This window comes from Drosophila miranda, assembly GCF_003369915.1.
Source record: "Drosophila miranda strain MSH22 chromosome Y unlocalized genomic scaffold, D.miranda_PacBio2.1 Contig_Y1_pilon, whole genome shotgun sequence".
Classification (NCBI taxonomy): domain Eukaryota; kingdom Metazoa; phylum Arthropoda; class Insecta; order Diptera; family Drosophilidae; genus Drosophila; species Drosophila miranda.
In genome coordinates, this window is record NW_022881603.1 from 3,246,911 (window position 1) to 3,259,360 (window position 12,450).

The 12,450-nt window shown below is 48.9% G+C and overlaps 1 protein-coding gene across 1 annotated transcript; it reads right to left on the reverse strand.

The window, feature by feature from the left end:
- Positions 1-714: 714 nt before the first annotated feature.
- Positions 715-2,202, reverse strand: LOC117191319. The gene is made up of 2 exons (XM_033396220.1): positions 908-2,202; positions 715-837 (listed from the first exon to the last, which is right to left on the reverse strand). Exons 1-2 carry the CDS (start codon positions 1,988-1,990, stop codon positions 808-810), a joined length of 1,113 nt encoding a protein of 370 aa, XP_033252111.1. The 5' UTR covers positions 1,991-2,202; the 3' UTR covers positions 715-807.
- Positions 2,203-12,450: the final 10,248 nt, after the last annotated feature.

Consider the following 12,450-nt stretch of genomic DNA (forward strand, 5'->3'; position numbering starts at 1 on the left):
CTGCGAGTTCTTGGCTACAATCTGTCCCTACTTTCAACTCCCAGTCGTTTTCTTTGTCTGGATACTGGCTTGGTAGTTCGTTGAAATTGGTTTTTACGCTCTCGCAGGTATCGCTGTCTTCCAGACACTCAACCATTGCAGAACACTCATTTTCTACCTTGCCTCCACTTTCTACTTCATGCTTATTCTCTTTAACACCCTCATCTTTAACTTCACATTCATATTCTCCTAAACACTCATTCTCTATTTTCCACTCATTTTTTTCTAAACACTCATTTTCTCCTAAACACTCATTTTCTTCTAAACACTCATTTTCTCCTAAACACTCATTTTCTTCTAAACACTCATTTTCTCCTAAACACTCATTTTCTTCTAAACACTCATTTTTTTCTAAACACTCATTTTTTATTTCACACTCGTTTTTTGTCTCACTCTCCTTCTCCTTGCAAATGTCACTTACAATTTTAAATTTGCATAAATTCATAAAATCCCTACCTAACACAGCCTCATAGCCCATCGACTCGTCTGCCACTACTAGTAATTCAAAGTTGATTCGATTTTTGTTAATAATTACAAAACTGGGTATTTTACCAAAGATGTTAAGTTTGCTATTATTTAGTCCAACATAAGCGTAATCCGCATTTTTATTCAAAATAAATTCAATTTCTCTGTTTTTCTTGTCTTTGTTAAACTTATATAAACTTAAATCATCTTCTTTGATTTCGTTCGAACTTAATCGTGAGCGCTCTTCCACTTTATTTAGGTTATTTTCCGACTGGTGCTCTAGACACGATAACTTCATAAAACTTATTGGGCTCCCTGAGTCGATGAGGCAATTTAAGGACAAGCATTTGTTATTGTAATTGCTAATGTATATATTAAATTTGTATATATAATCGTTATGTACCTTGTACTTCTTTTCGTCACAGTGTGACACCTGGTGACTCATGCTGCCGCATCCGTAGCACGCTCCTCTTTCGCGCTTGGGCTTGCGGCACTCCCCTGCCACGTGGCCCAAAGAGTTGCAGTTGTAGCAGCGAATGGGTGTTGGCGAGGCTCCAGTGTTTGCCCCTTCAGTTGAACCGTACTTCTTTGGCAGCATGATCTTCTCGAACGCCTTGAGTAGTTGATATGGAGCGCCAAAGCACTGCATGTGGGCTTGCCTACGCAGGCCTACATCTGGGATACCTTCGATGACTCCGTCAATAAACTCCTCGTCGTCAATGACTATGCGGGATGCCAGCGACACTTTGGCGTTGAAGTACATCGAGAACTCCTCGCCACGTGCCCATGAACGGGACTCGAACTTGCGACGGAGCAACAGTTTGCTTTCCTTGGGATGGAAAGTGTCTTCCATGACGTTCAACAATTGATCGATTGGCAGCGACATGTGCTCCGGACTCGAATGCAGCCACACCAATGCTTTGTCCTTAAGCTTCGACATTAGCAGCATTAGTAGCTTCTCATCCTTCAGTTTGTTCACTTTTGCGACGGCCTTAAACTGCGCGATCCAAGTTGTGACGTCATCGTTGTTTCCAGAAATGTTGCCATGATATGTTGGCAACATGTCTTTGGCGGCATTTAGCAACATGACGCCAGCGTCATTGCTGTCGGCTGGTGTTGTGTTCTCTCCTCTCCCTTCCTTCTCCCTCTCGCTCTGCAGCTTCAGCAGCTCGATTTGCAGTTTTAACATTTCAACCTCTGCTCGATATTCGCCATGGTTGTTGTTGTGCCCAGGCGCTTGCGGTGCTTTTTCGTTCTTCTCTTTGCGTTCGCTCTTCGTCGAGTCTTGATCTGCGGCCGCCTCATCTTCCCTCTCGTTCTCGCATGTTTCGGCTGCCGGTGGTCCCTGTCCCCGCAGCTCTACTGGTATTTCGTTAAGTCTCGCTGCCATGGCAGCTTTGCTTCCACCTTTTGGTAGATTGAGGTACTCCAGCCATTCGCGCAGCTGGGCGGCCGAGAACTCCTCCGTGCCGACCAAGTCCGACATGTTTTTTTTCAGCGATGGCGTCTTCGACGGACGAGATAATAAAAATTTTCGCTATTTTTCACTGGCGGCGATTGATCGTATCCCACTTCTGAAATTGTAGGCCGTCTAACCCGGGAATTGTAGTGACCAATATCGGTGCGTGAGTGAACGGTATAGGTATAAAAACACAAACCCGGTGATTTAATGTAACTCTTTTTTATTAGCTGCGCGTCCGTCTCTCACAATCGCCATTTACAAAGTGCCCTCACTCTCTTCTCGATGTTTCTTATCCGATATCTCACTATTGGTATTTCCCACCGAGTGTATCGATGGTGCGGTAAATACCAATGCGCGCTGTATGCTATTTTAAATACTAGTTGAATGCCTCACTAATTATTACCTTGCTACACCATCAAAGAGGGAGAGTACGGATGCGAATCACACAGACGTCGAAGAAAGTATAAATATCCAGCAGAGAAGATAGATCTCGAGTGGTATTTTGCAATCTGGGGTCCATCGGTGTTCCGGTGGCCTGTGAGGGACTCGACGAGTTGGCTCACAGAAGCACGGCGCTGAGGGATCTGAGGATGCAAAGAAAATCCACAAAGTAAAAAGTTTTTTTTGGTGTTTGATGATTCGGCTCTTATCTGACAACGGGAAGCAGGAAATCTCAAGAGGGGATTTGGTTTGGCACTGGCAGAGGAGAATCCACAAGCCAGTTAGCAACCGGCCCGGTGCCTGGTGTGCAAAATGAGAACCTGAAGAAGAAAAAAGAAATACCCGAAGTTAGGATATGGACAGAAAGATTTCTGTTTTTCGCTTCCCCTGCTTACCGCTGGATGCAGTCGGGAGGGTAGATTCTCAATGAGATTTTTGTTCTGAGTGGCCCGTGGGGACAGAAGTCGGCCACGCGTTGCACTCGGAGCAGCTACAACATCCCGCAACGAACATTCAGTAGGGAAGTAGGCGGAAACAGCGACTGTAGGGAAGTGAGCGCCCTTGACTCTTAATCTTCCAAGGAAGATAAGATTAGTCAACAGCGCTCGCAAAGTTCTAGACGTTGGACAGGAAAAGACGTAGAACACCATGTGCGGAGTTGGCCCTAGTAGTAGTTGTGGTTCCTTTCCCCTTATTATTGTTTTGCCGTATTAAGTGTTTTTGTGCTGAAGATCAGTGAGCTAGCGTTATAGCAAAGACTATACAATACCAAGATGTTGCATGAGCGACCAAAAAGCTGTTCTATGGCGGGTCCTAACAATAGGACCCAAACGGCACGAGGGAGCGCGCGGGGTTTCAATTCCCTTTTCGCCTGTACTTCGTCTCTACCGCGACCCCGCTGCCCATCGGTTTCGTCTGTTCGGCAATGCCTTCACCAGCAACGAAATAATTCTGGACTCTAATTCGAGCCTCAGCACTGAACTCATATTCACTAACTAATTTAGCAAGCTGAGACAGCCAAAGGTCCCACTGTGCCGCGCCAAAGACATCAGCGACCACGCTGCCCTACGGTTTCGGCACGCAGACACTGACATGCTTTCACACGGACTCGACGCTGACCGAGGCATTGACGAAGCCGAGTAGCATTTCGGAGGCGAAGGTAGCGTTAAAGAAAATTGAAGTACTAGCCCCGCGCGCCCGTACCATGAAGCGTCAAACGGAAATTGAAAAAGCATTTGTTCCTCATGCAACATCTTGATATTGTATAGTCTTTGGTTATAGGTAGTGTTTATGCGATTGTTCTGAAAGAAAAATAGATAATTGTAGTGAATAAAAAGATAAGTAGGATAGTTCGAGGTAGGGAAATATAGGGCCAAGTTGATGAGCGCGTACAACTTGCGGTCTAAACAGAAAATGACCCGCAGGACTCCTCCACCAGGTAACCTCCAAGGACAGATGCAAGGCGGTGACACACAGGGCGCTGAGGGGCGTGGAGACGACAGCTGGAATTTGCCAGGCCAATCCAACGCACTGCCCTCCGAGATTCTCTCAGGAGTAAATGTCGCCATAGCGCAAGCACAGGAGACGTGGAGAGGCAGCATGGCAGATACCCTGAGTAAGACGCTGCTGGAGGAGTTCCGTCGCGGCTTTATGGAGCTGATGGGGGCCATAACAGAGGTGATGGCGCCTCTGCGCCAGAACGTGGAATTGATCCAAGACCTGAGATTGGAAAGAGACCAGAATGAAATCAAAGATAATAATGGCGATCAGCAGCCCCTAGCTCAACTCAGGTAGAAGCCGAACACAGGGACCATTCCCAAAAGGTCCAAGGACGATGACTCATGGAATTCCCAGTCGCCTCCAAGGAAGCCGGCGAGGTTGAGCCAGAACTGGCGCCGAGGAATAGGCGATGCGGACCTGGATCCAGGTGCTGGAAGGCAGAGACGGGAGACATCAGGAGACGGCGGAGGTCCAACAGATCTGCCACCATTTGTAAGGAGAGATGATTGGAGAGGAACGAGATGGGGACGCGTCGACAAATGGGAAATCCACTTCGACGGAGACCCAAATAAGATGACGGTGCAGGACTTCGTGTTCAGGGTCGAGTTCCTCCGTAGGCAGAACCGACGGTCGTGGGACGAGGTCTTTGACAACTTTCACCATCTCGTCAAAGGACAAGCGGCGGAGTGGTATTGGCAATTTGTCCGAGAACGGCCTCCGGAAGTATGGGAGGATTTGAAAGACGAGTTGGTGTCCCGGTTCCGAGCAGTGGGTGGCGAGTTCGAGCGGCTACGCACCTTGCATGAGCGACGACAACAATCTGGCGAATCTGTGGAAGAGTACTTTAGAGCGATGCGCAGGCTGGCAGCTAGACTCACCACACCTTTGGTTGAGTCCGAAATGGTGCGAGTCTTGAAGAAGGGACTCGATGACGAGATCGCCCGCTACGTTTACGCGATCCGAGTCCGAAACGTGGAGCAGCTGAGGGAAGAGTGCCTGGAAGTGGAGTACCACTTTCGCGGACGCGAGCAGAAGTCGACGTTCCGTCCTGCGCCGAAATTCCATTCAGCCGGGAAGCGAGTGGAGGAGCTAGAGCCGGAAACGGAGTTTCTGGATGAAGACGAAGCAAGGATAGTAGAAGAAACTCACCTGGCGAACAAACGCAGGCTGTGTTGCTGGAATTGCGGCCAGCTCGACCACGGGTTCCGAGACTGCGTGGCGAAGGAACGCAAAATATTTTGTTACCGCTGCGGAAAGCCAGAAATGTTTACTCCAACGTGTCCAAATTGCTCGGGAAACGCACGATCGGGCATGATGAAAGCGGGAGATCAGCGCTCGGGACAGAAGCCCGCGAAGAAATGAACGATGGTCCACTAATCAATATAGAAATTAAGAATAATAGCCCGAATAAATTTAATAAAAATAGTTTGAAGTTCATACCGGCCGAAGAGAGGATGAGGAGATACATACAAATTCGAAACCAGATCTTTGATGACAGGCAGCTGGAGGGGATGCGCGGTGTCAGTCGTAGACTCCAAAAGGCCCGTTCCAGATTTAAGGAAAGGCGACAGACTCGCAAAGAGGTGTCCGAGGCAGTCAGACGAGGAGCAGGACGCGATCCCAGAGTATTTGCCGAAGTGCAGATAAGAGGTCATCGGATTGCTGGACTCCTAGATACTGGGGCATCCGTTAGTGTCTTAGGAAAGGGCAGCCGTGAACTCCTTGCCGACCTCGAGGTGGAAATGGACAATTATGTCTCGATCATCAAGACAGCCTCTGGAGAAGACAGGTCCATAGTCGGCAAAACCAAACTCTGCGTAGGATATAACGGAATGAATAAAGAGATCTTGTTTTACGTATGCCCGTACCTAGAGCAAGCCATGTACCTGGGTATTGATTTCTGGAGATCCTTCGCGCTGGCTCCCACAGTCCTCGGAGAAGAGCCCAGTCGATCCAGCGAGGCCCAAGTAGGCGATATCCAAATGTCACAAATCAGCCAGTACGCCGAACATCGCAAGGAGGACGTGGATGTGGAAGCTTGGACCCTGGAAGACACGGAAACCGAAGAGCTGGAGAAGGTAAAGAAGGAGTTTCTGACCTAGAGCAGCATCGGATCCAGTTGATCGAGGGCGCAGAACCATTTAAAGATCGGCATTACCCTCAATCCCCAGCGATGCAGGAGGTGATCTGGAACGAGGTGGATAAAATGCTGGAACTAGGAGTGATCGAGGTCAGCGATAGTCCATGGAGCAATCGGACGACGGTGGTGCGAAAGCCAAACAAAAATAGATTCTGTTTGGACGCGCGGAAACTGAATCAGCTCACCGTAAAAGATGCTTACCCTCTTCCTAGCATCGAGGGTATACTATCCAGGATTGACCAGACATATTACATTTCCAGCGTCGACCTCAAATTCGCATTCTGGCAAATTAAATTGGACCCAGAAAGCCGGAAGTGCACCGCATTTACCGTTGCAGGCCGTCCGCTGTATCAATTCGTGATGATGCCCTTCGGTCTTTGTAACGCTGCCCAGAGGTTATGCAGAGTGATGGATAAGGTGATCCCGACTCAGCTCAGATCAAACGTTTTCGTTTATTTGGACGATCTTTTGGTGATAGCCCCAGATTTCCAGACGCATCTGCGATATCTGCGATTGGTGGCCCAGTGCCTGAAAAGAGCGCATTTGACGATAGGTCTAAAAAAATCCAAATTCTGCTTTAAGTCGCTGAAATACCTGGGGTTTATCATCGGAGGCGGCACGCTGCAAATGGATCCCGATAGGGTTGTGGCGATACAAAAGATCCCGAGCCCGAGTTCAGTGAAGGAGCTACGGAGCTTCATAGGAACCGCAGGATGGTATAGGCGCTTCATCAAGGACTTCGCCACCATCGCGGCACCGTTAACAGATGTTTAGAAGAAGCATCCGCGCGGGAAGTTTTCCTTGCCAACGGAAGCGAGGGCGGCCATAGAATCCCTGAAGAAGGCACTCACCACGGCTCCTGTATTAGTCCATGCCGACTTTAAACGCCATTTCTACATCCAGTGCGACGCCTCAAATTTTGGAGTGGGAGCAGTGCTTTTTCAGCTGGATGACGACAAAGCAGAGCGCCCAGTGGCATTCTTTTCTTCCAAGCTAAACAAACATCAAATAAATTATTCGGTAACGGAGAAAGAATGCTTAGCTGCGGTATTGGCGATTGAAAGATTCAGGCCATATGTGGAATTGATGCCGTTCACGGTAATCACTGACCACGCCAGCCTTAAATGGCTAATGTCACTCAAGGACCTGAATGGGCGTCTAGCGAGATGGTCATTGCGGCTGCAGAGGTTCGACTTTGAGATCGAACACCGCAAGGGAGTCGAAAATATAGTGGCGGATACACTATCACGCTGCATCGAGGAGGTGGTTCTAGACCCAACGGAAATCCTCGGATTCCAGACGACGGAATTCAAATCAACGGAATACCAGGAGTTGAAAGGAGAAGTCTGCAGGAACAAAGAATTATTGCCTGACCTGCGAATAGACGGGGACCTGGTATTCAAGCGAATGGGCTTCGCGCAAATCGACGACCAAGTGGAAGGTTCAATGTGGAAATTATGGATTCCCGCGGCACTGACGAAAACGCTCATCGCGAAGGCCCACGAAGACCACACAGCTGGACACGGTGGAATGAAGAAGACCTTGCATAGGTTAAAAAGGCACTACTACTGGCCGGCGATAACGGCACAAGTGCGGGAATACGTCCGAAGCTGCAACGAATGCAAGGAATCCAAAGCTCCCAATTACCGTAGCCAAGTCGGGATCGGTCAGGAAGTGGTCACGGAGAGGCCATTCCAAAAGATCTACATAGACTACCTGGGAAAGTATCCCAGGTCAAAAAGGGACAGGCCTGGATTTTCGTCGTCGTAGACCACTTTTCAAAATTTACCTTCTTGAAGGCGATGAGAGAGGCGACCGCTGCGAACGTCGTTCAATTCCTGGTGCAAGAGGTATTCTACAAATTCGGGGTGCCAGAGGTGATCCACTCCGACAACGGAAAGCAGTTCCTATCGAAGGCGTTCATGGACATGGTCAGCGGCTTCGGGATCCGACACATGCGCACAGCAGTCTACTCGCCGCAAAGCAATGCAGCCGAGAGAGTAAATCGGACGATACTCGCTGCAATAAGGACGTATTTGGAAAAGGATCACAGAGACTGGGACATCTACCTACCGGAGATCGAAGTTTAAATCCGTGACTCGGTGCACGAAGCCACAGGCGTAACGCCGTTTTTCGCTGTATTTGGACAACAGATGTTTCTGAATGGGAACTGCTATAAGCTGGCGAGGAAGCTGCAGTCTTTGACGGAACATGAAGTGCACGCGTTAGATCCCGCGGATAAGCGACACCTCATTCGCGAGCAAATTAAACGCAGCCTACACCAAGCGTATGAGCGGAGCAGCCAGCGATACAACAAACGGGCCCGAGTCTTTTTCGCCAGACCTGGCCAAGAAGTCTACAGGCGCAACTTCACCCTCAGCGACATTGGCAAAAGCTACAACGCCAAGTTCGCCCGGAAATTCCTAAAATGCAGAGTCGTACGTCCAGTAGGGAATAACGCCTACGAGCTGGAGGATATGTCGGGGAGGCCGGTGGGGATTTTTCACGCCAAAGACCTAAAATTGTAGCGAAAACTTCAGACTGAGTCAGAAACAAGGAAAACGCACTCACGTAGGGAATATCCGATCAGTGGGTGTAAGCCTACGTTGGGAGCTGCAAGATCCTAGGCACCGTAATGTCCGGGAAGGCCAGCAGTTTTAGGGAAACGTGTAACTCTTCGATGTTTGCGAATAATTCTCCGGCCATGGTCGCTCGAATTTTCGCTAGGTGTTGCATGCGAAGATATCGATAGGTGATACCCCATAGAAGCGGTGAGGAGGAAAGAAGTTTGAACAGAGCGGCAAGGCCAAAATTTAAGGGGAAAAGGTTAGCTATGAGTGGCGCCACCTGGTCCTGGAGAGTGAGAGTTCCGCGCGCTCTCCGGAGCCGTTATGAGAGAAGATATCCGATCTCATCCCATAACGGAGTCCCGAAGCCAACTCACCCATACCCCAAAAAAAAGTGAGCCGCCAGCAGCCCGAATCAGGCCATGCCCTTGAACCTAGTTCAAGGGCGATAGAAGAGAGAGCGATGGGGATCAGCGGCCCGGGAGCATTAAACAGAGCAGCTAAGCCAAGAGGGGGTTCAGAGAAAGAAATTCCCGCAACGGAGGAGCATGCGCGCCGGACATAGTGATCTAGTGATTTTTTTTGTTCTGAAAGAAAAAGTGAGTGGGATGAGGATGGAGTAGTGGCCATCACCCTGAAAAAAAAAGATAAATAAATCTGTGATTCCAGGGGATCCAGATCAGTGAGAGACCAGGAACCAGGACTAGCGGGACGGGAAAGAGACTCAAGAAGCATAAAAGTGAGTCCGCTCCAAAGGGGGGAGTAAAGAAACCCCAAATTAATTTTTTTTGTTGGCCAATCCGTAGGGAATAGGTCACAGCTCCGCCATCCTGGCTTGCTTTTTGCTGGGCTCGAATACACAATCCTGGCCACATAGAGCGAGTCCCTCGCCCATTTAGGGAGAGAAAAAAAAAGCATCAATCAACATATTTACTCCCATTATTTATTTTTGTTAGACGTCTCCATTTATATGTATATGGTAATCCCCTAATTTAAGTCCGCCCATATTATATCTATATGTAACTTATTTATATTTATTATATTAATTATTTCTATTTATGTATTTATTTATTAACCGCCCGTAGTGATAAGATGAGGGGGTATGAATAGGCAGGCTTAGTGTAGCGATGGTAACGTGTAAAATTAGGAAATTGAAGTGAAAATTATAACGAAGAAAATGAATTGCTAAGCGTTTCATATGGGGGGAAGAGGAGCCACAGCAACGAGAGGGTAAGGCTGCTGCACATGGCAGGGAGATCCAAAACGTTGTTATTCAGATCTCAGGTAGGGAGGGTACGTCAGGGGTAAAAACATCGACACCTCGACCTGGTCCACGTCTGTGTTGAAGGAAGTTACTGTAATGTTGTTTGTCGAGTAGAGTCCGCTTGCAGTTTTTTTTGTCGGTTACTTTTGTTGTTTCAATTTGTTCGAGATGTCCAATTAGTTGGTATATTGTGCGACCTGAGGGCTTGGGAAGTACCCAGCCCTGGGATGACTGGCTAGCCGGCCTTGCCCCGAAGAAAACAAAGGTTCGTAACAATAATGGCGCCCAATCTGAGACAGGGAAGTGGACTCGCAGTCCTGGCTCTACCATCAAAGAGGGAGAGTACGGATGCGAATCACACAGACGTCGAAGAAAGTATAAATATCCAGCAGAGAAGATAGATCTCGAGTGGTATTTTGCAATCTGGGGTCCATCGGTGTTCCGGTGGCCTGTGAGGGACTCGACGAGTTGGCTCACAGAAGCACGGCGCTGAGGGATCTGAGGATGCAAAGAAAATCCACAAAGTAAAAAGTTTTTTTTGGTGTTTGATGATTCGGCACTTATCTGACAACGGGAAGCAGGAAATCTCAAGAGGGGATTTGGTTTGGCACTGGCAGAGGAGAATCCACAAGCCAGTTAGCAACCGGCCCGGTGCCTGGTGTGCAAAATGAGAACCTGAAGAAGAAAAAAGAAATACCCGAAGTTAGGATATGGACAGAAAGATTTCTGTTTTTCGCTTCCCCTGCTTACCGCTGGATGCAGTCGGGAAGGTAGATTCTCAATGAGATTTTTGTTCTGAGTGGCCCGTGGGGACAGAAGTCGGCCACGCGTTGCACTCGGAGCAGCTACAACATCCCGCAACGAACATTCAGTAGGGAAGTAGGCGGAAACAGCGACTGTAGGGAAGTGAGCGCCCTTGACTCTTAATCTTCCAAGGAAGATAAGATTAGTCAACAGCGCTCGCAAAGTTCTAGACGTTGGACAGGAAAAGACGTAGAACACCATGTGCGGAGTTGGCCCTAGTAGTAGTTGTGGTTCCTTTCCCCTTATTATTGTTTTGCCGTATTAAGTGTTTTTGTGCTGAAGATCAGTGAGCTAGCGTTATAGCAAAGACTATACAATACCAAGATGTTGCATGAGCGACCAAAAAGCTGTTCTATGGCGGGTCCTAACAATAGGACCCAAACGGCACGAGGGAGCGCGCGGGGTTTCAATTCCCTTTTCGCCTGTACTTCGTCTCTACCGCGACCCCGCTGCCCATCGGTTTCGTCTGTTCGGCAATGCCTTCACCAGCAACGAAATAATTCTGGACTCTAATTCGAGCCTCAGCACTGAACTCATATTCACTAACTAATTTAGCAAGCTGAGACAGCCAAAGGTCCCACTGTGCCGCGCCAAAGACATCAGCGACCCCGCTGCCCTACGGTTTCGGCACGCAGACACTGACATGCTTTCACACGGACTCGACGCTGACCGAGGCATTGACGAAGCCGAGTAGCATTTCGGAGGCGAAGGTAGCGTTAAAGAAAATTGAAGTACTAGCCCCGCGCGCCCGTACCATGAAGCGTCAAACGGAAATTGAAAAAGCATTTGTTCCTCATGCAACATCTTGATATTGTATAGTCTTTGGTTATAGGTAGTGTTTATGCGATTGTTCTGAAAGAAAAATAGATAATTGTAGTGAATAAAAAGATAAGTAGGATAGTTCGAGGTAGGGAAATATAGGGCCAAGTTGATGAGCGCGTACAACTTGCGGTCTAAACAGAAAATGACCCGCAGGACTCCTCCACCAGGTAACCTCCAAGGACAGATGCAAGGCGGTGACACACAGGGCGCTGAGGGGCGTGGAGACGACAGCTGGAATTTGCCAGGCCAATCCAACGCACTGCCCTCCGAGATTCTCTCAGGAGTAAATGTCGCCATAGCGCAAGCACAGGAGACGTGGAGAGGCAGCATGGCAGATACCCTGAGTAAGACGCTGCTGGAGGAGTTCCGTCGCGGCTTTATGGAGCTGATGGGGGCCATAACAGAGGTGATGGCGCCTCTGCGCCAGAACGTGGAATTGATCCAAGACCTGAGATTGGAAAGAGACCAGAATGAAATCAAAGATAATAATGGCGATCAGCAGCCCCTAGCTCAACTCAGGTAGAAGCCGAACACAGGGACCATTCCCAAAAGGTCCAAGGACGATGACTCATGGAATTCCCAGTCGCCTCCAAGGAAGCCGGCGAGGTTGAGCCAGAACTGGCGCCGAGGAATAGGCGATGCGGACCTGGATCCAGGTGCTGGAAGGCAGAGACGGGAGACATCAGGAGACGGCGGAGGTCCAACAGATCTGCCACCATTTGTAAGGAGAGATGATTGGAGAGGAACGAGATGGGGACGCGTCGACAAATGGGAAATCCACTTCGACGGAGACCCAAATAAGATGACGGTGCAGGACTTCGTGTTCAGGGTCGAGTTCCTCCGTAGGCAGAACCGACGGTCGTGGGACGAGGTCTTTGACAACTTTCACCATCTCGTCAAAGGACAAGCGGCGGAGTGGTATTGGCAATTTGTCCGAGAACGGCCT

Coding starts and splice junctions, on each gene's coding strand:
- LOC117191319 (XM_033396220.1), bottom strand. CDS start 1,990: ATGTCGGACTTGGTCGGCACGGAGGAGTTCTCGGCCGCCCAGCTGCGC. Junction 838..907: donor GTGACGAAAAGAAGTACAAG/GTACATAACGAT, acceptor GCTTGTCCTTAA/ATTGCCTCATCGACTCAGGG.